Below are 23,395 nucleotides of genomic sequence, written 5' to 3'. Positions count from 1 at the left end.
CCCGCCTTCAATCTTTCCCAGCATCAGGGTCTTTTCCAAGGAGTCAGTTCTTCACATCAGGTGGCCAAAGTATTGGAATTTCAGCTTCAGCATCAATCCTTCCAATGAATATTCAAGACTGATTACCTTTAGGATGGACCAGTTGGATCTCCTTACAGTCCAAGGGACTCTCAAGCGTCTTCTCCAGCACCACAGTTCAAAAGCATCAATTCTTCAGCGTTGGCTTTCTTTATAGTCCAGCTCTCATATCCATACATGACCACTGGAAAAACCATAGCTTTGACTAGACGGACCTTTGTTGGCAAAGTAGTGTCTCTGCTTTTTAATATGCTGTCTAGGTTGGTCATAACTTTTCTTCCAAGGAGTAAGCGTCTTTTAACTTCAAGGCTGCAGTCACCATCTGCAGTGATTTTGGAGCCCAAGAAAATAAGATCTGTCACTGTTTTCATTGTTTTCCCATCTATTTGCCATGAAGTGATGGGACCAGATGCCATGATCTTCGTTTTCTGAATGTTGAGCTTCAAGCCAACCTTTTCACTCTCCTCTTTTACTTCCATCAAGAGGCTCTTTAGTTCTTCACTTTCTGCCATAAGGGTGGTGTCATGTGCATATCTGAGGATATTAATATTTCTCTCAGCAGTCTTGATTCCAGTTTGTGCTTCATCCAGCCCAGCATTTCAAGGTTATCAAGACTGCACAGGGTTATCAAGATTGCACAAAATTTTACTCTGGGTTAAATACATATCATTACTTGCTTAAAAATAAAAAATAGTTTCAGAGATGAAATCTTTCCAGCACTTACTCTGTTTTAAAGATTGGAGATATCTGACAACAGCCTTTATAAGTAACAAATTGTGAACCTGTTTTTAGAAATTTTTAATCCAATAAAATTTGAATTTCTCCTAATTTTTATGACATCTGTAATATGTTGAGTATGCATGTTTTGTTCAATAATGTCAGTCACAACAGATAAAAAACACTTGGGTTGTTGAATATTTTGGTGAAATGTCATGATTTCATAAAGAAACATTAGGAAAGTTCACTTCAGTAGTCTTACATTAGCTTAAACCATTCATGACCTATATATATATATATTTTTTTTTCTTTTGCATGGCCAGATCCATGCTCTTACATTGTTAACCCTTACTGTCAAAAAGTTAGAGCCTTCATATTTAAAATTAATTTTGTTTTTCAGTTTTTTCTGCTTTTAAAAAGTGATACTGAAACCTATTGGTAAGGGTTTATTAATAATAGGAGATGCATTTATTTAATGTTACAAATGGGGTATTATTTGATTCTAATATTAGCATGCTCCAGGACGCTGATGTCTTATGTTTGTTACTTATTGTCCATCTCGCCCACTAGAATGTTAATAAGTTCTATGAGGGCAGGATTTAAAACATTTTTTGTTTTAATCACAGCTATATCTTGGATACTTGAAACAGCGCCTGGCACATAGTTGGTGCTTGATAGATGATTGTGGGATGAATGATGGAGTAAGTCACTAGTTGATCTGGAAGACATTTGTAAATATGTTAGTGTTTAAGAAGGTATTTTGACTGCTACTTAAATACGGTGCTGGTTACAGTAGATCCCTTTTCTAAAGTTTGCCGAGTGCCTTCTGAGATGTCAGATAGTAGGGTTGAGCCTGTGCTAGTCAGTGAGATTAGGAAAGGTAGACTGGATAGTAGATTACTCTTCCTCAAAGCTGCCTAGTCATTTCGCTTGCTGGTCTTTTGAAATGTTACTTGAAGATATTTCGAACCTATATCTAGGGGAAATAAACGTGCCGACAGATATTTGGTGTTATACTCTTTGGCAGTAACAAAAAAGCAATGCTAACTTTTTGGGTTTAAGCGCTGGATAGGGGAATCGTTGTTGCTGAAGAAGTTTTATTTATAAAATAAATTTGATCGCTTCTCGGCCTTTTGGCTAAGATCGAGTGTAAAATAACTTTGAGAACTGTTTGCATCAATTGAAGTTTAACAAAGTACACTTTTATTCCTAGGTGAAAAATTTAGAGATCTAATGGATAAGTTCCTGAGGGTTAACTTCAGTAAAGGCTGCCCGCCCTTGTTTACTATTTTGAAATCTCTGTATTACAGTACAGAAAAGGTAAAATTTGGTCTTTATTCAGTTTTGCTGTAGTCTTTTTACTCACTTTATTATTATAGAAAGACATTTTCTCTATTCAAGTAATGGGTGTGCACCTTTAATAATAATCAGTTTAGTAATAGATGAACTGAAGTTATATGCATGTACTATAAGTAGTATCAAAGAAAATGTCAGTCTGAAATTTACTGAGTAAGGGGCTTATAAGAACACTAAACGGTTGTTGTTTTTAATGGGTATACTTTTCTAGTGGAATGTTATTAATAAACTTGACATATTGTCACCAGAGGTCTATATTTAACTATTTCACGATTAGTTATCTATTACTTTATAGTGTGATTGTGGATTTTTAAATCTGTTATGCTTGCTTTTAAAGTTAGAGCATGGGTAATTGTTAGTGGAACAATAAAATGTAGGCACTATTTTAACTAACAGGCTGCTGCTGCTGCCTAAGTCACTTCAGTCGTGTCCGACTCTGTGTGACCCCATAGATGGCAGCCCATCAGGCTCCCCTGTCCCTGGGATTCTCCAGGCAAGAACACTGGAGTGGGTTGCCATTTCCTTCTCCAATGTGTGAAAGTGAAAAGGGAAAGTGAAGTCGCTCAGTCATGTCTGACTCGTAGCAACCCCATGGACTGCAGCCTACCAGGCTCCTCCGTCCATGGGATTACATTATAATAAAGATAGATTTAGCTGGTTTTCCCATGAGGAATCATCCTTCTGCTTTTTAAAATCAGGAAATAGATGTGTTTTTTTCTTAGAAAGATAATTAGAAAATTAGAAGTTAATAGAAAGTAAGTTGTCCTTCTGTGTTTCCAAGTGTTACTTCTTACTAAGATCTAAAAATCTTGTGTAAACAGTTTTTGAAAGTTGAATGGATAAGGAAAAGACATTATTAGAAGCGCTAAAATATTTTTAGTTAAACCTCATCACTTTACTTAGCTTTGACCCATAATTGTAAATTAGCATAATTATGAATAATAAGTTATTCGAAAAAGTCAGTGGTAGGCATACCGATTGACCCTTTCTTCCTTTGTGGCAGCGGGTTCATAAACTAAAAGGGATGGCTCATAATATCTAGAGGAGAGTGCCTGAGGCTGGCTAGCAGAACTTCTGTACCCTCTTCCTGCCATTGTGCACCCAGTCTCCTAGTCAGCTGGTCACATCCTCTCTTCTAGAAAGATACCTATAGAACCTGATCAGTAAGAAAGTGGTATTTGCATTAAAAAAAAAAAAAACCTTATAGTTCTTTTAATGTCTGTAGTATACTTTGTTTGATTGCCATGGTACTGCTGTTGATTTTTCTCTTGCTATCTTATTTTTTGAGTGATTGATTTGTATGAAAACATGGAGCAGCGCCTAACAGTGTTTTCTGTAGGTTATTTAAATTAGCATTTGCCGAAATGCTTCTCTTACTCACTTTGGCAAGGTTGACAAAGAAAGAAGTGATGAAATGTCAACAGTGTTAATAATAAAGTGCATGTATGTAACTGTCTTACAGCAAGTACTGAATACAGCAGTCCTTTCAGAATCTGTCCCTCTTAAAGTTGTCAGTGAGCTTTCCCTGGCTTTCTCAGTTTTCATAAGAGGCATAAACTTAAAACAAAAAATCCCTTCAGTATTGATCCAAAATTACCATCATAAAGGTGTTAAGCATTTGTTGATATTTTATAAATCTTAGAAATTGCATTTTTAAAGAAGGTATTGAGGATGCGTTGACCTTTATAGGAACCTGCGGCCTATCTTTAGTGTTAATTTTTAAGCACCCGACAGGAATGTTTACCGTATGTTTTTGATGTTTGAATTACAATGCAGAAATTTGAGTTTAAGTTGTCAGAACTTAGTAAAAGTGTACAAGTATGGGAAATCCTCCTCAAATCATTTTGGCTGCATATATTTGTGATTACTCAAAAGGGCATTTTTAAAATTTACATATTTCTAATCAGCAGTGAGTCCTGTTTTTAGCAAGGGCTGCATTTTTTTATTTAATAAACTTTAAAAAAATTATTTATTTTTGACTGTGCTGAGTCTTCCTTGCTGCATGGGCTTTTCTCTAATTGTAGGGGGGTTGGGGGCTACTCTTCCCTTGCAGTGCTTGGACTCTTCATTGTTGTGGCTTCTTTTGTTGCGGAGCACAAGCCCTGGGGTGCTTGGGCTTAATAGTTGTGGCTCCCAGGCACAGGCTCAGTAGTCGTGGCTCTGGGCTTAGTTGCTCCCAGGCATGTGGGATCTTACCAGATCAAGGATCAAATCTGTTTTCCCTGCATTGGCAGGTGGATTCTTTACCTTTGAGCCACCAGGGAAGCCCCTAGGGATGCGTTTTTTACTCTTGAAGGATTTCAAAGAGGTTAAGGTTGATGAACAATTACAATTGTTTTAATTTGTAAAATTCCAAGACTAAAAAATAATCCATGACGGGTACCATGGAAATAACAGATAGCATTTGAAAGGTAGCTTAGGATATAATACAGTTGTAGAAAAGTGTTTTCAAAATGTCTCCAGCATTTTAAACTGTGAATGCACAATTTAAGAGCAATTTTCATGTAATTCCTTTCCAAATTTTTTCCCTGTGAATTTATTTGTGATGTATATATGTAGCTATAGTAATTTTGACCATAAAAATTTTGTTTTTCCACCTAGCAATTTCACAGGCACTTCATGTCTTATTGTATAGTCTTTGATATCTTCTTTTTCCTGACAGCAGAGTCTTTTATCAAAATCATACCTCTAGTTATTGAACTTTGCTAATAAAAAATGTCTTTGTACACATAGTTTTTACTTAGGATTTTCCCCCCATAAATTCTCAGAATAAGTTAATGGGTAGAAAGTATGAACACTCTGTTATTCTTGGTAAACACTGATGTATTGATTTCTGTAAGGCTGTGCACGTCAGTTTGTATCGCCAGTAGCAAAGGGGTGTGAGAGGTTCACTATTTCCTCACCAGCATTCACTTCAGTTCAGTCGCTCAGTCGTGTCCGACTCTCCGCGACCCCATGAACCACAGCACGCCAGGCCTCCCTGTCCATCACCAACTCCCGGAGTTCACTCAAACTCATGTCCATCGAGTCGGTGATGCCATCCAGCCATCTCATTCTCTGTCGTCCCTGTCTCTTCCCGCCCCCAATCACTCCCAGCATCAGAGTCTTTTCCAGTGAGTCAGCTATTCGCATGAGGTGGCCAAAGTATTGCAGTTTTAGCTTTAGCATCAGTCCTTCCAATGAACACCCAGGATTGATCTCCTTTAGAATGGACTGGTTGGATCTCCTTGCAGTCCAAGGGACTCTCAAGAGTCTTCTCCAGCACCACAGTTCAAAAGCATCAATTCTTCGGCGATCAGCTTTCTTCACAGTCCAACTCTCACATCCATACATGACAACTGGAAAAACCGTAGCCTTGACTAGATGGACCTTGGTTGGCAAAGTAATGTCTCTGCATTTTAATATGCTGTGTAGGTTGGTCATAACTTTCCTTCCAAGGAGTAAGCGTCTTAGACAGTGTTAAATATTTTCTTGTGTTTGCATTTCTCAGGAGATTTTTTTCTTTTAAATATAAATAAGCTAAACTTTAATGTAACCAGATTTGTTGATCTTTATTTCTGTTGTAGAATTTCATCTGTTGTTTTAAACATTTGGAAAGTCTTCTTCGTCTCTAGCACTGCTTCACAGGGTGGGACGGGAAGGGAGTTAGGCTTCCAGGGGCCTTTTGCGGTGTCTGGAGACTTGTCACTGTGGTGGCGGTGTGCTGCTCGACACCTCACATTGGTAGAGCCCTGGGATGATGGTAAACATTCTGCAATCCAGAGGACAGCCCCTTATAGGGAAGAATTGCATCATCAGCATATTGGGCTAGACAATCCTTTGTTAGGGGACTGTCCTGTGTATTGTAGGGTATATAGCAGTGTCCTTGGGCTCTCCCGCTCAGGGGTCAGTAGCTTACTGCTGCTGCTGCTAAGTCACTTCAGTCGTGTCTGACTCTGTGTGACCCCATAGACGGAAGCCCACCAGGCTCCCCTGTCCCTGGGATTCTCCAGGCAAGAACACTGGAGTGGGTTGCCATTTCCTTCTCCAATGTGTGAAAGTGAAAAGTGAAAGTGAAGTCGCTCAGTCGTGTCCGACCCTTAGCGACCCCACGGACTGCAGCCTACCAGGCTCCTCCATCCATGGGATTTTCTAGGCAAGAATACTGAAGTGGCTTGCCATTGCCTTCTCCGTCAGTAGCTTACCCCCCTGTTAATAGCTTTGTTGAGATACAGTTCTCATACCATAAAACTGACGTATTTGAAGCTTACAGATTCACTGATTTTTAGTATATTCAGAGTTTTCTAACCATCACCATGATAATTTTAGAAACCTCCCATTCATATTTGCCCACTCCCACTCCCCCAATCAGGCAGCCACTAGTCTACTTTCTGTTTATGGATTTGTCTGTTCTGAGTATTTCATACAAACGGAATCAAACCGTGGTTTTTTCTCTCTCTGGTGTCTTATACTTAGCATAAATATTTTCATCCATGTGGTAACATGAGTACTTCTCCTTTTATGTCTAAATAATGTCCCATTGTATGGCTATAGAGCATTTTATCTATCAGTTGATGGACATTTTGGTTGTTTGTCTCTTTTGGTTAGTACCCATATTGCTATGAATATTTGTGTAAAGTTTTTTGCATGTACACGTTTTCATTTCTTTTGGGTGTATATACTCCAGTAGTGGAATTGCTTGGTCAAATGCTAACTCCATGTTTAAACTTTTTAAAAACTGTCAGGCTCTTTCCCAATGTGCTGCTACCGTTTTACATTCCAACAAGCGGTTTATTAGTGTTCTGATTTCTGCACATCCTCACCAGCAGTCCGCTTGTTACTATATGATATCTGATTGTGACCTGCATCCTGGTGGGTGTGAAGTGCTATCTCCTTGTGGGTTTGGTTTGCATTTCCCTGATGACTGATGATTTTAAGCATTTTTTCAAGTGCTTGTTGGCCATTTGTATATCTTCCTTGGAGAAATGTCAATTCAGGTTCTTTGCCCAGTTTTTAATTGGGTTATTTATTTTTTTATTATTAATTTTAAGTTTTTAAATGTATCCTAGAAACAGGTTTCTTATCTGACATATGATATTTGAAATAATAAATATTTGAAAATATTTTCTGTTCTTCTGTGGATTGTCTTTTTACTTTCTTGAAAGTGTCTTGATAAACCCCATTTTATCTTTTGTGCTTTTGTGTTGTATATTAAGAAACCATGTCCAAATTTGGGGTCGTGAAGATCTATACATGTTTACTCCTGGGTTTGTACTTTTGGTTCTTATATTAAAGTCTGATTCATTCTGTGTTCATTTTTGTATATGATGTGAGATGGGAGTCCAGCCTTATTCTTTTGCATTGTCTGTCTAGTTTCCTATCACCATTTACTTTTTTTTTTCCCCTTGAAAGGCTAGATAACCTTGTTGTAAATAAATAGACCATGAATGTGAGGGTTCATTTCTGGGCTCTCTGTATGTCTACCCTTGGGCTGTATCACACTGTCTTGTTTACTATAGCTTTCAGGTAGTTTTTTAAATTAGGAAGTGTGAATATTCCTTGTTTGTTCTTTTTTTTAAATCTTCTTTTGGCCATTAAGGATTTATTTTTATTTGAATTTTAGGATCAGTTTTTCAGCTTCTACAGAGAGGCCAGCTGGGATTTTATAGGGATTGCTTTGAATCTGTAGATCACTTTGGGAATTTCCATTATGGGAAATTTATAATTTTCAGGTGCACATGTTGAAACTTACATAGAGCCAGTTGCAATTTGACATCTGTGTACACTGTACTTTGTTCACCGCTACAAGCCTAGTTGCCACCCATCAGCTCACAGTTGAGCCCCTTCACCCACTCTACACTCACCCCCAACTCCCTGTCCCTCTCCAGTCTGTGAATCTATCAGTTTTTGTTTTATCTTGTTCTTTTTTTTAAGAGTCTGTGTGTGAGTGAAATCATGTGACATTTGTCCCTCTCTGACTTACTTCACTTAGCATAACACTGTTGAGGTCCATCCTTGTTGTGGCAAATGGTAAGATGTCATTCTTTTTTGTGGCTGAGGAGAGTCCATACCACATCTTTATCCATTTATCCACTGATGGACATCTAAGGTGTTTCCATATTTTGGTTATTGTAAATAATCCTGCAGTGAACGTAGAAGGTGCATCTGTCTTTTTGGATTAGTGTTCTTGTGTTCTTTGGATTGAGATTATTTTCTTAATTTAATTTTTCAGGTTTGTTTTTTTTTCTTGCTAGTAAGATTTTTTTATATTTTTGTTATATTCTGCAGCCTTGATAAGTCTGTTTACTAGTTGTTACAGTTGGTATAATGAATTCCTGTCATGTGCAGATAGAAAGTTTTATTTCTTCCTTTATAGTTAGTATCCCTTTTATTTATTTTTTGGACTACTTGTCCTATCTGGAACCCCCAATATATGTTGAATAGAAATTATAAGAATTGACATTTTTGTCTTGTTCTTGGTCTCAATGGGAATGCTTCTAGTCTTTCTCCATTAAATATTGTTTTAACTCTGGATATGTTTGTATATGCTGTTTATGATGTTGAGGAAGTTCCTTCCTACTTTGGGTTTGTTGAACATTTTTGTTTTGAAAGGGTGTTGAATTTTATCAAATTCTTTTTCTATGTTTATTGAGATGATCATGTGTTTATTTTTTATTCTATTGATAATTATGTCATACAGTAATTGATTTTCAGATGTTAAACAACTTTGCATTAGTGTGATAAAACCCACTGTGTTGCTAGGTTCAATTTGAAAGTGAAAATTGCCCAGTCGTGTCCCGACTCTTTGTGACTCTATGGAATTTTCCAGGCCGAAATACTGGAGTGGGTAGCCTTTCCCTTCTCCAGGAGATCTTCCCAATCCAGGTATTGAATCCTGATCTCCCGAATTGGAGGCAGATTCTTTACCAGCTGAGCCACAAGGGGAGCCCAGGAATACTGAAGTGGGTAGCCTATCTCTTCTCCAGCGGATCCTCCAGACCTAGGAATCAAATCGGGGTCTCCTGCATTTGGGATTCTCTGGTGGCTCAGATGGTAAAGAGTCTGCCTGTAATGCAGGAGACCTGAGTTTGATCCCTGGGTCAGGAAGATCCCTAGAGAAGGAAATGGCAACCCACTCCAGTATTCTTGTCTGGAAACTCCCATGGACGAGGGAGTCTGGGGGAGTACAGTCCATGGGGTTGCAAAGAGTTGGAGATGACTGAGCGACTTCACTTCAGGTTCAACTTGCTAGAGTTCCATAAAGGATTTTTGTGTCCGAATTTCTAACAAATACTGTGTAGTTTTCTTGTAATGTCTTTGTCTGGCTTTGATATGTCAGGGTAATAATGACTTTATAATGAGTGGGAAATTTTCTCTCTTTTTTTCTTTTTTTGAGAAATTTGTGAAGATTGGTGTTGGTGTTAAATATTTGGTAACATTTACCAGTGAAGCTGTCTGGGGCTGCACTTTTCTTTGTGGGTTGTTTTTGATTACTTGTTTCAGCTGTTTGTTTATTATTGATTAATTTCTATTTCTTCTTATTTGGCTTCTGAGATTTGTTTTTCTAGAAGTTTGTCCACTTAAATGATCCAATATTAGCATATAATTGTTCATCATATTTCTTTATAATCATTTTACTTCTATGAAGTCAGTAATAAGTAGTGTCTTTGATTCCTAGTTTTAATAGCTTCAGTCTTTTTTTCTTGGTCAGTGTAACTAAAGGCTAGCCAGTTTTGTCAGTCTTTTCTGAAGCCCAAGTTTTCAATTTGTTGATCCCTCTCTCTGTTTTCTTTTCCACTAGTCTTCAAATCTGATCTTTATTATATCCTTACTTCTGCTGGTTTTATGTTTAATTTGTTCATCTTTTTGCAATTTTTAAAAAAAATTTCTTTATTTTTAGTTGAAGGATAAATTCAAGGTTACAACATATACTTGAAAAATATTTTGGGGGGGTTTTGAAAGAAACCAAGATGACGCTGGTAAGAGGTGGAAATTAATTCTGATCTTGCATTTTCACCTATAGAGCAGAGTACCTGGCAGTTTCCTTCTGTAGCAGTTCACTGTTTCAGACTCTTGAGTGAACGCAGTGAATCATCACGGTTTGCATGGGTTGTTACAGGTCCATTTGATTCCGTTGAAGCTGGACGTCGGTGCGTAGGTGCGCTGAACATGAGTGAGAACATGGAAACTGAGTGCTTGATGAGACAGACTGGTGAAGCGCAGCTGTCTCAACAGAAAATGCATGGCTGTCCATACACAGGAAGGGAAGGCAGGCTGCTTCCAAGACAGCCTTTCTTTCCTGTGTTAAATCTGCCCATAACTGTGAAAATATGTCAGGATCCTCATTCAGCTGAAGGACCTGTTGAGGTATTTGTGACCTTTGGAAACCGATGACAGTAGGCCCAAAGAGGTACAGAACACTTGGCCTGTTCAGTGAAGAAAGAGAATCATCATGAACATTGTTGAAATATTTTTGTGGAAAGTACTGAATTGTTTGGCTCTGGTTACTGGGAAACACCTATAATTTGTTGCTGGAGGTGGGAGGGAACTAGATGTTGATCCTGGAATATATTGTCTCTAAGGTATCTTTGTTCCTTTCTTTTGAACTAACTCAGGTGGGTATAAAATTGAGTTTTATATCTATTTACTAACTAATTGTGAAGGTAAGTTAGGGGAGAAAATGAAGCTGAGCAGCATTGTAAAAATAATTAGAGTTCTGTCATCATTATAAAAATGACATCACAGTTAATGGTCAAGCAGAATGATTCCAGAAATGCTTCATTTCCCATATACTTCTGGAAAACTAGGTGTTTCAGAAGACTATATATGGGAGTAATTACCAAGGAAAGCAAGAGTTTGATTTGTACTTAAGGGCAGTATAAGGGATTTTTTCTTAGATGCTCCAAATAATAGAAGAACCGCATTAAGAATATTTCTTAGATTCTGCAGACTGAGGAGGAAGAGAAGAAAACAGAAAGAGGGGAGTTGCTTTGGTGTAGGTGGTGACTGTAAAGGGTCATGGCCAGGAGGAGGTCCCTGAACTTGAGCCTGCTCTCAGTCTGAGACAGCAGACAGCCCCTATTCCTGGGTCTCTCCTGGAGAAGAGGCTGGTGTCAGAATAAAACACGGTGCTATTTGCTGTCCTCTTATCCCGCTTCCCCACACCAGGCTCTTTCTAGCTCTGTCCACTCCTCTTATAAAAGCCCTTTTATCTAACTCTGCAGATCTTATGGTCACTGGTTCTCTCTGTGGCAACAGCTAGCTCACAACACCTAAAATAGCCTTTTCCCCCTTTTGCAGTAATTATTGCAAATACAGCATCTCTGAAAAAAGGATTTTAAAAAAACAATATTTCTTAGAATCCTGGATTTCTCACTAAAGGAAAAAAATTCTGTCGTTAAAAATTCCAAAAGGCATTATTTGCAGCAGCAACAGAGTCAGAGTTAGTATTTTTCAGATATGCTGATCAACCGTTAATTGTAATGACCTTCATGAATTCATTTCTTGTTTAAAAGCAGTTAAATTTTGGGAGAGGAAAATAAAAGCAAGTACTTTTCCTACCTAGGAAAATGTCTTAGTATAGTATCATGTCAACTTATTTATTAATCCCTTTCACAATTTTTGCCAAATCTATGTAACCACTACAGTGTTATTTATTTAGTATTTTTCACCAAATTTGATTACTTTTTTTGTCTTTCATAAAAGCCAGATTTGTGTTAATACAGTTTTTATACTGATAAAGTAAAAATCTAATATTAAAATCTAACTATAAAAGTTTCGGTTGGTGAATTAGCTGTGTGGTCACCCTTTCGGAAATACTGGTATAGGGAAAAGAGCATTGCTGTGGAGTCAAGCCTGGTGTGGAATCCTGACTCCATCACGTATTTGCGTGAGCAGCTACCTGAATCTGTTTCTGGATCATAAAATTGGAGCAATTAATACTGAAAGAGTTGATGTGTGTTTTAATTACATGATAAAGTTTGTAAAGTTCTTGGTTCAGAGAAGATTTCAGCTCTCTCACCATCCTTACTCCTTCAGAGGTCATGTCTGCAAGAAGTTAGTGTCATTTTAGTGTCACAGTTCTTGGACAGTTTAGCTAGCTGCTTGGGGACCAAAATTGTCCCTTATGTTAATTGTATATTCATTATAAATTAATCCAGTTTTGGTCCTTGTTGATAAACTGTTGTGCTTGGTTTTCTCATTTGGATTAAAAAAATTTGAAAAGACAGTTTCAGTGGCTTTCATGTTTTACAGTAACATTTTAAACTCGATCTGTATTTATACTGTGAAAAATTGTGTGTCATGTATGTTTTGTAGGACTTTGCTTTAAGGTTAATAAAGAATTCTTTTAACTCATATATAAGAAAAGCTGGTTAAGGGCAGTCAGTAATTTAGGGAAATTATCTACAATAGTCATATTTGCCCATGTTAGATTCGGTTAGCAAAAGCAAAGCTTTTACAATCCTGGTCAGATATAACTGTTAGAAGAAAGTATTTAAATCAGGAGAAGGTGGTTGAACTTTGAAATATTTTCAGTTCATAGAGAATTTTGTGTGATTTTAAACTATTTTGAGGCTTGAAGTTTTATTGTGATAATTAGATACCTAATATGAGTAGATTGGACTTCTTGATTTTAAATGCCAGTGGAAATACTATTTTCAAGACTAGCCATTACTTATTAAGTTTTAGAAGAAAGAAGTTGAATATACAGTTATAGTGTACAACTGACTGTAGTTATATGGTAAACAATTATATAACTGAATATATAATTATGCAGTATAATTGCAGTGTAAATGGTAAGTAAACTTGAAGTAAAATGGATCCTTTATACCTCAGTAAAACTCAGACTAACTTTCATAGACAAGTTTGGAAAATTGAATTTTTTAGTTAATTACTTAGTGAGTGAATATAATACATATTTTTTAGATTCAATATATATGCCAGGTAAACCAGGAAGGACAGTGATCTCTGCAGTTTTTTATTTAGAACATTTCATGTGAACTTTCCATTACCTTGATTTATTCCCTCAAGTCTTGTTTTTGAGTTCTGAAGCTAGAGATTCTATTTTATTCAGTAGTATTTGCACTCCTTTATTAAGAGTGTAATATTATTATGTGTAGCTTACAGTATTTTGTTGTACTTTTAAAAATTATTAAAACTGATTTTTAAAATGTATTCCGCCCTAGAGATGCAAAAAGGTACATCCTTACTTAAAAATCTACTCTAGCTGCAGTTTTAGTAACAGCCAGTAGATGGTAGTGTAAGTTCATGAAAAACTTTTTGCTTCCATAAGTTGAGCGCCAAATTAAGTTGAACCTGAAGGTCTTTTTTAAGTTACACATAGTCTGAATGAAATTAGTCCTGGTGACTTTAAAATGCCCATTACTTCTTATTTTGCTTCATAGTAGTAGTCTTATTGCAGCATTTAAAAAAATCAGTTCTCAAACCCTAGGGTATATTAGAATTATTTATAGAAGGTTTGCTGAAAATGTTGCTAGACTCAAGTTTCTGAGTCTATAAATGTGGGGTTTGCTCAGAAATTTGCATGTCTACAAATTACCAGGTCATGCTAATGTTAACATTTATGATATTAATGGTCAGAGGATTGCGCTGAATCACTTTTGTTGTTTTATGTGGCAAAATACACTTAACATAAGGTTTACCATGTTGACCATTTTTCAGTGTATGATTTAATGGTATTAAATACATTCATCTTTTCTTGTAACCATGACCACCATCCATCCCCATAACTCTTTTTATCTTGTGGCACTATTAATAAAACTCTGTGCCCATTAAACAGTAACTCTGTTTTTCCTTCCCTCTAGCCCCTAGCAATTGGAGAAGGAAATGGCAACCCACTCCAGTGTTCTTGCCTGAAGAATCCCAGGGACGGGGGAGCCTGGTGGGCTTCTGTCTGTGGGGTCACACAGAGTCGGACACGACTGAAATGACTCAGCAGCCCCTAGCAACAAACTTTACAGCTTGATGATTGTGACTACTCTAAGTAACTCATTTAAGTGGAATCATATGGTATTTGTCTTTTTGTGACTAGATTATTTCCTTTTGCATAATGTCCTCAAGGTTCATCCAAGTTGTAGCACATTGCAGAATTCTTTTCATGGCTGAATGATACCTACCGTCTGTCGCTACCACATTTGGGTTGCTTCCACGTTGTGCCAGTTATGAGCAGTGCTATGTTCATGGTGTACAAATATTTCTTAGAGATCTTCTTTCAGTCTTTTGGCTATATAGCAGAAGTAGAATTGCTGGATCATTTGGTAATCCTATTTTTGATTTTTTGAGGCACTGCCATACTGTTTTTTTTTTTTTTAAAAAGAATTTTATTAAAAAAGCACAAATGCAAAGAAATGAACAGAGGAAAATTTATGCGTCGAACCTGGACTGGTCACTTATGATAATATACATGCGAGACTGCAAAAGAGACATAGGCATTTAGAACAGTCTTTGGGACTCTGTGGGAGAGGGTGAAGGTGGAATGATTGGAGAGAATGGAATTGTAGCATGCCATACTGTTTTCCACAGCAGCTGGACCACTTTCCACCAGTAGTGCACAGTTTCCTTTTTTTTTTTTTTTTTAACATCCTTGTCTGCAGTTGTTTTCTGTTTTTTGTTTGTTTTTAGATAGCCATCCTCCTGGGTATGACGTGGCATCTCATCATAGTTTTGACTTGGATTTCCTTAATGACTGGCAGTGTTGCAAATCTTTTCGTGTGCTTACTGGCTGTTTGTATATCTTTGGACAAATGTTTATTAAGTATTTTATCAAACATTGAATGGGGTTTTTGTTGTTGAATTTTAGTTCTCTATGTATTTTGGATACTAACCTCTTATTAGAGACATGATTTGCAGATCTTTTCTCCCATTCTAGGGGTTGCCATTTGGTGGATGTCATCTTGAACACATTTTTCACTTTTCGTGAAGTCCAATTTGTCAATTTTTTCTTTTGTTCCCTGTGCCTTTGGTGTTATATCCAAGAAATCATTGTCAAACCTGATACTGTGGAGCTTTTGTCCTGTGTTTTCTTCTAAGAGTTTCATTGTTTTAGGTCTTTGATCCTTTGGGTTAATTTTTGTATGTGGAATTAGGTTAAGTTCACCTTCATTCTTTTGAGTGTGCACATCAAGTTTTCCCAATACCATTTGTTGAAAAGACTTTTATTTCTCCATTGATTGGTGTTGACACTCTTGTAAAAAATCACCAATGTGGGCGTTGTTTCTGGACTCTAGATTCTTTTCCATTAGTCTCTATGTCCATCTTTATGCTAATACCACACTGTATTTTTTTTTTTAAATTACTGTAACTTTGTAGTATGTTTTGAAATCAGAAGTGAGTCTTCTTGGTTTTGTTCTTTTTAAAGATTGTTTTGGCTATTTGGATTCTTTGAGAGTCCAAATCTTAATTTTAGAACGGGCTTGTCTATTTCTGGAAAAAAAGCATTGGGATTTTGATGGAGATAGCATTGAGTTTATAGGTCTCTTTGGGTAGTATTGATATTTTAATAAAATTAAAATTTCCAGTTCATTAATGTGGGATGTGTTTCCATTTATTTATGTCATCTTGAATTTTTTTCAGCAGTGTTTTATAGTTTTCATTGTACAAGCATTTCCACTTCCTTGGTTAAGTTCATTTCTAAGTATTTTATTCTTTTTGATGCTATTGTGAATGAAGTTGATTTAGTAATTTCTTTTTCAGATTTTTTTATGTGTAAAAGTGCAGCTGATTTTTGTGTATGGACTTTCTGTGTCTTGCTGGTTTTTTGTAAAACATCAAAAATTTTGACTTCTTTGTTTACAATCTGGATGCCTTTTCTTTCTTTTTCTTGCCTTCCAGCAGTAGGACTTGCAGAACTGTGTTGAGTAGATGTGATGAAAGCAGGCATCCTTGCCTTGTTGTTAATCTTAGTAATGGAAATACTTCCAGTCTCTCCCCATTGAGTCTGATGTTCGTTGTGGGTTTTTCATATTTGTCATCAATTATATTGAGATAATTTCCTTCTATTCATGGTTCGATAAGTGTTCTTATAATGAGAGAGTGGTGAAATTCATCACACACTTTTTCTGTAGCAATTAATACAATTACGTGGGGTTTTACCTTCATTTTGTTGACATGGCATGTATATTCATCAGTTTTTAAGATGCACCGTCCTTGCATCCCAGGGATAAATTCCTCCTGGTCACGGTGTGTGATCCTTTTAGCTTGCTGCTGCAAGGCCTATATTTTGTTGAGGATTTGCATCCATGTTCATCATGAGTATTGGTCAGTAGTTTTCTTGTGGTGTTTTTTTCTGATTTTGGTATGAGAGTAATTGTGGAATGATTTTGGAAGTGTTCCCTTCACTTCAGTTTTTTGGGAAAGTTTGGTGTTCATTTTTAAACTGTTCAGTAGATTTCACCATTGAAGCCATAGGGTCCGGGGCTGTTCTTTGTTGGTAGGTTTTGATTTCTTGTTCAGTCTTCTTACTAGATATGGGTCTGCTGCTGCTGCTGCTAAGTCACTTCAGTCGTGTCCGACTCTGTGTGACCCTTAAAATGATCTTTGTTTTAAATATCTTGTTTAAATAATACAGCATTATTGTTACATTTTTTTTAAAAGACTGTATTCATATTCCACTACCCTAATCCATTGGTCATATTTTCAGTAATGAGTGTAAATTCTTCCTTTTTTTTTTTTATGTTACATATTTTCCCCTACTGTTAATATATTGTCCCACGTGTTCCTTATTGCCCTTCTATCTGAGAGAATTACACCATATAGCGCAGTATTCTTATCAGAAAGATATATAGGCCTGAGAAGTGTTTTAATTTGATCTTTTGTTTTTTGACTGCTGTCAGTGGGATGGTATTAAAATAATACTATATTGATCAAATACTGTTATAAATTTTAATTGTTTTTCTTCACTTTTGACCTTTGTTTTTCTGAAGTTCATAAATAAGATGGCTATATTTTCTGATGCATTCTGAACAGGTAACATCAACAGACATTTAAAACCAACTACATAGAAGCTTCTTTTTTCCTGCCACTTCTAATTCATGTCACTTTTCTTTTGTACTTTCTGGGCATAGCATGTTTGCAGTGTAGCTTATGATATTTTAGTCCTACCTAAGTATAGCATTGGAATGAAAATTTATTAAAATGATCACTGAAAACAGAGTTTAAACATTTAATTACAAGTTTACTTCTTCCATCAACTCACTGTGTAGTTTACATTATTTCACTTGACTTTTTTTTGTATTGATGTTTTAGAAAATCTGAGAGTATAATGGCTTACAACTTCACCCTGTAACAGTGGGAAGCAAAAAGTGATAAACTGTTAATAAATTATACAGGTGTGTTCATTGGCCAAAAAGGAGTGTGTAGTAACTAGTGATAATTTGTCTATTAGTTTCATTATTTGAAACTAATTATTGAGATTCTGTTTACTATTAATAGAGAGAGCAGTACATTTTCTGTGTTTTTCTCATTTCCGCTCCAACATGGAGGGTGGAGGTGGGGAAAGCAGGCATCTCAGTTTATAGTTAACTTATTGTTCTGAAATACACTGTATATTGTTTCCAAATCTAATTTAATCCATAATAAATAAAATACGTTAATAAAAGGTTTAAAAATTTTAAAACTATGTTTCTTTAACAGGTTTCCATAATCCAGGAGCTTGTTACTAATTACGAAACCTCTCTTAAAACGTGTGACTTTTTTAGCCCTTATGGTAAGTTTACATTATATTGAGTTGAAATTTGATTACTCATTTCAGTCCATTTTTAATCACTTACAGTAAAATTATGTTCATTATGTGCTACATGATAGCTGTTCTCTAGTTTTTTAATTAGTGAATGAAATGAGAAGAGCACTTGCAATCTAAAGTAATTAAAACTTTCCATAACCTTGTGAAGTGGGAGTTAACCCCATTTTAATATGAGTAAACTGATTCAAGTGGTTGAGTAGCTTGACCAAGATCCAGTAGTTAATGTTAAGATGTAGTTTTCCTGAATTCCTAGTTTTTTGTTCTTTCTCCTTTTGTGTTCATGTGCTCAGTTGTGTCCGACTCTTTGCGACCCCATGGACTGTAGCCTGCCAGTCTTCTCTGTCCATGGGATTTTCCAGGCAAAAATACTGGAGTGGTTTGCCATGCCCTCCTCCAGGGGATCTTCTGACCCACGGATCGAACCCGCAACTCCTGCATTGCATGTGGATTCTTTACTGCTGAGCCACGGGGGAAGCCCTAGTGTGTCTTCCACAAAAGTAACTCTCATACCACATATCTTAATACCTAGTCCACATACAGACTTTCCTGATTATTTTAAAAAATGTATAATTGGTTTCTTTAAGTCTGGATCCAACTTAGGTCCACAGTTTACATTTGTTTATGTTTCTGATATTCCTTTAATCTTGGTGGTACTGTCCTGTCCTTCTTTCTCCCCTTTTTTAAAGACTGTCTGTTGAAAGGTCATTTATCTCGTGGAAGGCAGCGTGCTTTGAATTTCGCCGATTGTCTCCTCATGGTAGCGTTTAATACATCTTGCTGTCATCTGTATTTCTTACAGACTTCGTTAGATTTGTAGGCGCTTTTTTTCCTGTCTTGCATGTTGTGCTGCACACATACAAGATCTTAGTTTCCGACCAGGAACTGAACCCTTGCCCCTGCAATGGAAGCACAGAGTCCTGAGCTCTGTTCCTCTGGGGAGGGTTTATAGGCTTGATTAGATTTGGGTTCCATGTGAATACTTCATAGGTGACACCTTGAACTTCCTGTTATAGCACATCTGAAGGCCGAAGACATTCTGATTGTCTTTTTGTGAAACTAAGATTCATCAGAATTCAAATGTTTGTCAGCCTAATCTGGCCATGCAGTGTTTCTTATTGGTCATTTACCTGATGATTTTTGCAGCCACTGCAAAAATTGCCTTGATCCCTTATTTCTGATCATCATTCCTTCTGCATTTATTAATACTAGCTGGAGTTCTTGTAAAGAACTTTTCCCCCTCAGATATTTGATCCCTCCTGACAGTGTATATGAGAGGAGCAAGATAATGCTTGGCTCTTTGCTTATATTTATTATTTGTGTCTTAATTTATGTTAATTTGTGTGTTTGCATGTCATTTCATTTGGTCAGCTAGTCTAGGAGACCTTCTTGTCTTCTGAGGTAACATGAGTAAATTCTCCTTTCTGCTCTTCCTACCTTGTTTTGTACCTGTGTGTCTTCCTTTCTGATACCCATTTTGAGAGCTTGGTATTTCTTGTTTATTCTTCTGTGGTTTCAGGGCACAGAATGGGGAGCCAGATAGAGGTCAGATGGTTGTTTGTGACCATCTTGTCAAGAGTGTACCCTCCTGATACCCTTCAACTTTGGGTTTCCCTGGTCTGTGTTGAGGCCTGGACGAGCCACGTAAGCCCTGGCAGTTCTTGCCTCTGTGGAAGTTTTACCGTGGTGGTTAGGAACATGTCTTCTCCAGGCTATTTTCCTTGGCTTTTCCCGGACCTGCTGCCTTAATGCTGTCTGCCTGAGAATTCATAGAATTAGGTTGATCTGCCTCTTCTTCCCAGACTGTTTCTTTGGCGTGAGGTGTGGGTAGAAGCTTGTGAAACCAGCATCATTCCTCTGCTTGGCTGCTGCTTTCTCAACTTTGTGACTGGAGGTTGTATCTCTTTCTGTTGAAATTGGTCATTTTTACTGGATTTTTATTGTAACAGTTATTGATTTCATTATGCATTGGGAGAAAGAAAGCGAATTGCTTCACTTTGCCTCATTCCTTATAATAATTTTATGTTTGTTTGATTGCAGAGAATGGGGAGAAGGAACCCCCAACGACACTACTCTGGGTTCATTACTTCCTGGCACAGCACTTTGATAACCTTGGGCAGTATTCTTTGGCTTTGGATTATATTAATGCTGCAATTGCTAGCACTCCAACTCTAATAGAATTATTCTATATGAAAGCAAAAATTTACAAGGTAAAATCTTGGTCATGTTTTTTGAATAGTTGAAGAATTTGGTCATTTTAAGGACCCATGCCTAGAATTGATGCTTTTGAACTGTGGTGCTGGAGAAGACTCTTGAGAGTCCCTTGTACTGCAAGGAGATCCAACCAGTCCATTCTAAAGGAGATCAATCCTGGGTGTTCATTGGAAGGACTGATGCTAAAGCTGAAACTGCAATACTTTGGCCACCTCATGCGACGAGTTGACTCACTGGGAGGGGTTGGGGATGGGAGGAGAAGGGGACGACGGAGAATGAGATGGCTGGATGGCATCACTGACTCGATGGACATGAGTTTGAGTGAACTCCGGGAGTTGGTGATGGACAGGGAGGCCTGGCGTGCTGTGATTCATGGGGTCGCAGAGAGTCGGACACGACTGAGCGACTGAACCGAACTGAACTGAACTGAAGGACCCATGGAGTTCTTTCTGTGTGGAGATAACTTTAGGGCACCCTGATTATTCCCAATACGCTAATAATCCTAAGGAGTTTTATGTTGCATAGTCATGTAGTCAGTATTAATTGTTTCTTTCAGCTCTTAGTAAGTATGAATTTTAATGTATCTAAAAATTTCTAGATAGATTTGACAGAAATGTAACATTTCTAATTTGTCTTTAAGAACTTTTTATGTTGTATCGTACCCATATTCTCTTAATCATAACAGTGATGTCTTTAATACTTTCATCTCTTAAAGCATATGGGTAATCTCAGAGAAGCTGTCAGTTGGATGGATGAAGCTCAGTCTTTGGATACGGCTGATAGATTCATCAATTCCAAATGTGCAAAGTATATGCTTCGGGCAAATATGATAAAAGAAGCAGAGGAAACGTGCTCCAAGTTCACAAGGGTAAGAAATAGCATGTCATTGTCTGAGTTAGTAAAATTAAACTTGAATTCTCTGGCGATGTGTGAAGTTTGCTGCTATAGTTCCTCGGAATTCACTTTTGTTGCCATTTTTTTAATCTTGTTTAGTTCATATCCTAAGTATGATTTCTTACTGTGGTTGACGAGTGTGCATGTGCTTCTGGTGTGTGTATGCTTAGTCTCTTCAGTCATGTCTGACTCTGTGCAGCCCTATAGACTGTAGCCTGCTGGGCTCCTCTGTCCATGGGCTTTTCCAGGCAAGAATGCTGGAGTGGGTTGTCATTTCCTTCTCCAGGGGATCTTCCTGACCCAGGGATCGAAATCCATCTCCTGCGTTTCAAGGCAGATTCTTTACCACTGAGCCATCTGGGAAGCCGTGTAGAGATGAGAAGCAAAGTACGGTTAGAAATGAGGATATTTAATGAAATAAGTTCAGTGGTTTAAAAAACAGCAACAACAAAACACCCACGCAGCAAACCACAGCCAGCTCGGACATGTCTGAAAAGACCCAGGAGGATGAGAAAGAAGGGGAAAGCTCAGCTGTGTGAGGAAAGTAGTTCCCAAAGTCTGGGGCTCAACTTGCTCATCGTAATTGCCTGCAGTCATCCCCTCTTGACAGGTTGCTGTGCCGTGTGGAGAGCTTGCTAGTTTGTCCACACTGCTTCGCTGGCCGGGCGTGTCCCTAATGGTGGTGGGTAACAGTGAGCTGGGGGAGGAGGGCTGCTGCTGACCTCACTGTCAGTTTATGTCTGCTCTGTAATGCGTACGTGAAGTGCTCCTGTCTCCTTCCTGCAGATTTTTCGGTTTATAGTATTCGTAGAGTTGCTGAGGCAGGTTGAATAGTTCTAGTTGGTAAAGTTTTGAAATGAAAAATATGGTAGATTTCTTATAAATGTATGTAGTTATCAAATGATGGAATATCTGTAGCCATAAAATACCACCATAATTTTATTTACCCAGAGATAACTAGTTTTTATACTTTCAATGAGAATTCTGAAAATTAAACTGATAACTTAAACAGTGGATAAAAGAAATGAAGAACTAAACTTATGTAAATATACCCATATCTTTGCTGTCATTCTTGGGGTCACATAAAATACACTTTAAATAGCTGTTCTGAATTGTGACAAAGCTCCATTGTCGCTGCACTGAAACCAGGTACTCTGAGCTTTGCGTTCTCCTGTAAAAACACACGGAGCCTGAATTCACGACTATTCTTTTTATTTAAAAAAACTTTAATGTATTATTATTTAATTCACTACTGCTCCTTATTGTCATAATAACCCTCATAGACATAGTTGTGAAAGGAAGTGACAACTGATGGCTTGATGTGGAGGAAGGAGACGTGCAAAACTGAAAAGCGGGCTTGAAGCTACTGTGAAGAGATTTGAAAACAGTGCTGTAAATAGCAGTAATCCTAAGTCAGAAAGGAAAAGATTAAGTGGCTTTTGCTTAATAGACAAACGATAGGCAGTGCTTCATAGGATCCCTGTCTTAAATAGGTTAAATAAAAGCTTTGGTGTTTAAAACTTAGCTTCAGTAACCTGTAGTCTTTTCTGTGTAGGTTGTTGACTGTCTCAAGAGAGCTGGGTAAATAAGACATAGAGTTTTAAGTTGGTAGGAGGAGCCTTTTGGAATCATATTGATGTGTTTATTATATAACTTGTCACTGCTCCTTATTGTCACCGTAATCCTCATAGACATTGTTGTAAAGGGAAGACGGGGGTTTTAGGCTCTCTTGTGTTGTTTGCTTCCTTTATTTGACTGCTTCCGTTTCAGGAAGGGGCGTCTGCCATGGAGAGCCTGAATGAGATGCAGTGCATGTGGTTTCAGACGGAGTGCATCTCCGCTTACCAGCGACTGGGGCGGTACGGGGATGCTTTGAGAAAGTGCCATCAAGTAGAGAGGGTAAGTCAACACGAGTGGGCTTCGTTTTTCTCCTGTAAGGTGACCAGAAAAGCAGGTAGATTTCTACAAGGGCTCATCTACCTCTTCTAACGACTTTGGAAAGCTTCACTGTGAAAAAATTCTCGATCTTTAGCCTTTCAGACATTCAGAAATTGTGAATAAATGATTCCTTTCTTTGGATCCTTAGGTGGTAATGAGGTAGACATGTCTGCATATTTTTGTCTGAAGCAAGAAGAGAAGGATTAGTTAAGTAATTGTTGCTATTACTAACATATACTCAAAATTTCTCTCTTCTGATTGGGCCATTACTTGATTTTCATCCCCAGCCTGGAAAGATGTACAAGCCGAGGGCCACCTCTTTCTGCTCTCTGTCAGGATCTGCTCTGTAGTCAGCCTCTCTCCAGGGTGTCTTCCCAGGATGTTTGTTCTCACCTTCAGCACTTTTGTACCCAAGGTGTGGCTGGCTTACAGGCTTATGTTATGACTTGCTAGGATCATGTG

General features: G+C 37.6%; 1 protein-coding gene across 8 annotated transcripts in view; it reads left to right on the top strand.

Annotated features, from left to right (window-relative positions):
- Nucleotides 1–23,395, top strand: part of NAA16 (N-alpha-acetyltransferase 16, NatA auxiliary subunit) — a 72,110-nt gene that overhangs the window by 33,842 nt on the left and 14,873 nt on the right. For 2 of the 8 annotated variants that reach the window (XM_088842783.1, XM_088842782.1), the window contains 6 exons: nucleotides 2,009–2,115; nucleotides 17,782–17,854; nucleotides 19,928–20,097; nucleotides 20,817–20,969; nucleotides 22,766–22,949; nucleotides 23,082–23,139. In XM_088842783.1, the coding sequence (XP_088698909.1) occupies nucleotides 2,009–2,115; nucleotides 17,782–17,854; nucleotides 19,928–20,097; nucleotides 20,817–20,969; nucleotides 22,766–22,949; nucleotides 23,082–23,139 (745 nt within the window). The remainder of the gene's footprint in view (nucleotides 1–2,008; nucleotides 2,116–17,781; nucleotides 17,855–19,927; nucleotides 20,098–20,816; nucleotides 20,970–22,765; nucleotides 22,950–23,081; nucleotides 23,140–23,395) is intronic. The other 6 variants (XM_088842787.1, XM_088842785.1, XM_088842781.1 and 3 more) reach the window with 4 other exon arrangements.

The sequence above is a fragment of the Moschus berezovskii genome, chromosome 13, assembly GCF_049115385.1.
Source record: "Moschus berezovskii isolate FMDL1 chromosome 13, NW_MosBer_1.0, whole genome shotgun sequence".
NCBI lineage: Eukaryota > Metazoa > Chordata > Mammalia > Artiodactyla > Moschidae > Moschus > Moschus berezovskii.
This window is presented reverse-complemented; position numbering and strand designations above follow the sequence as displayed.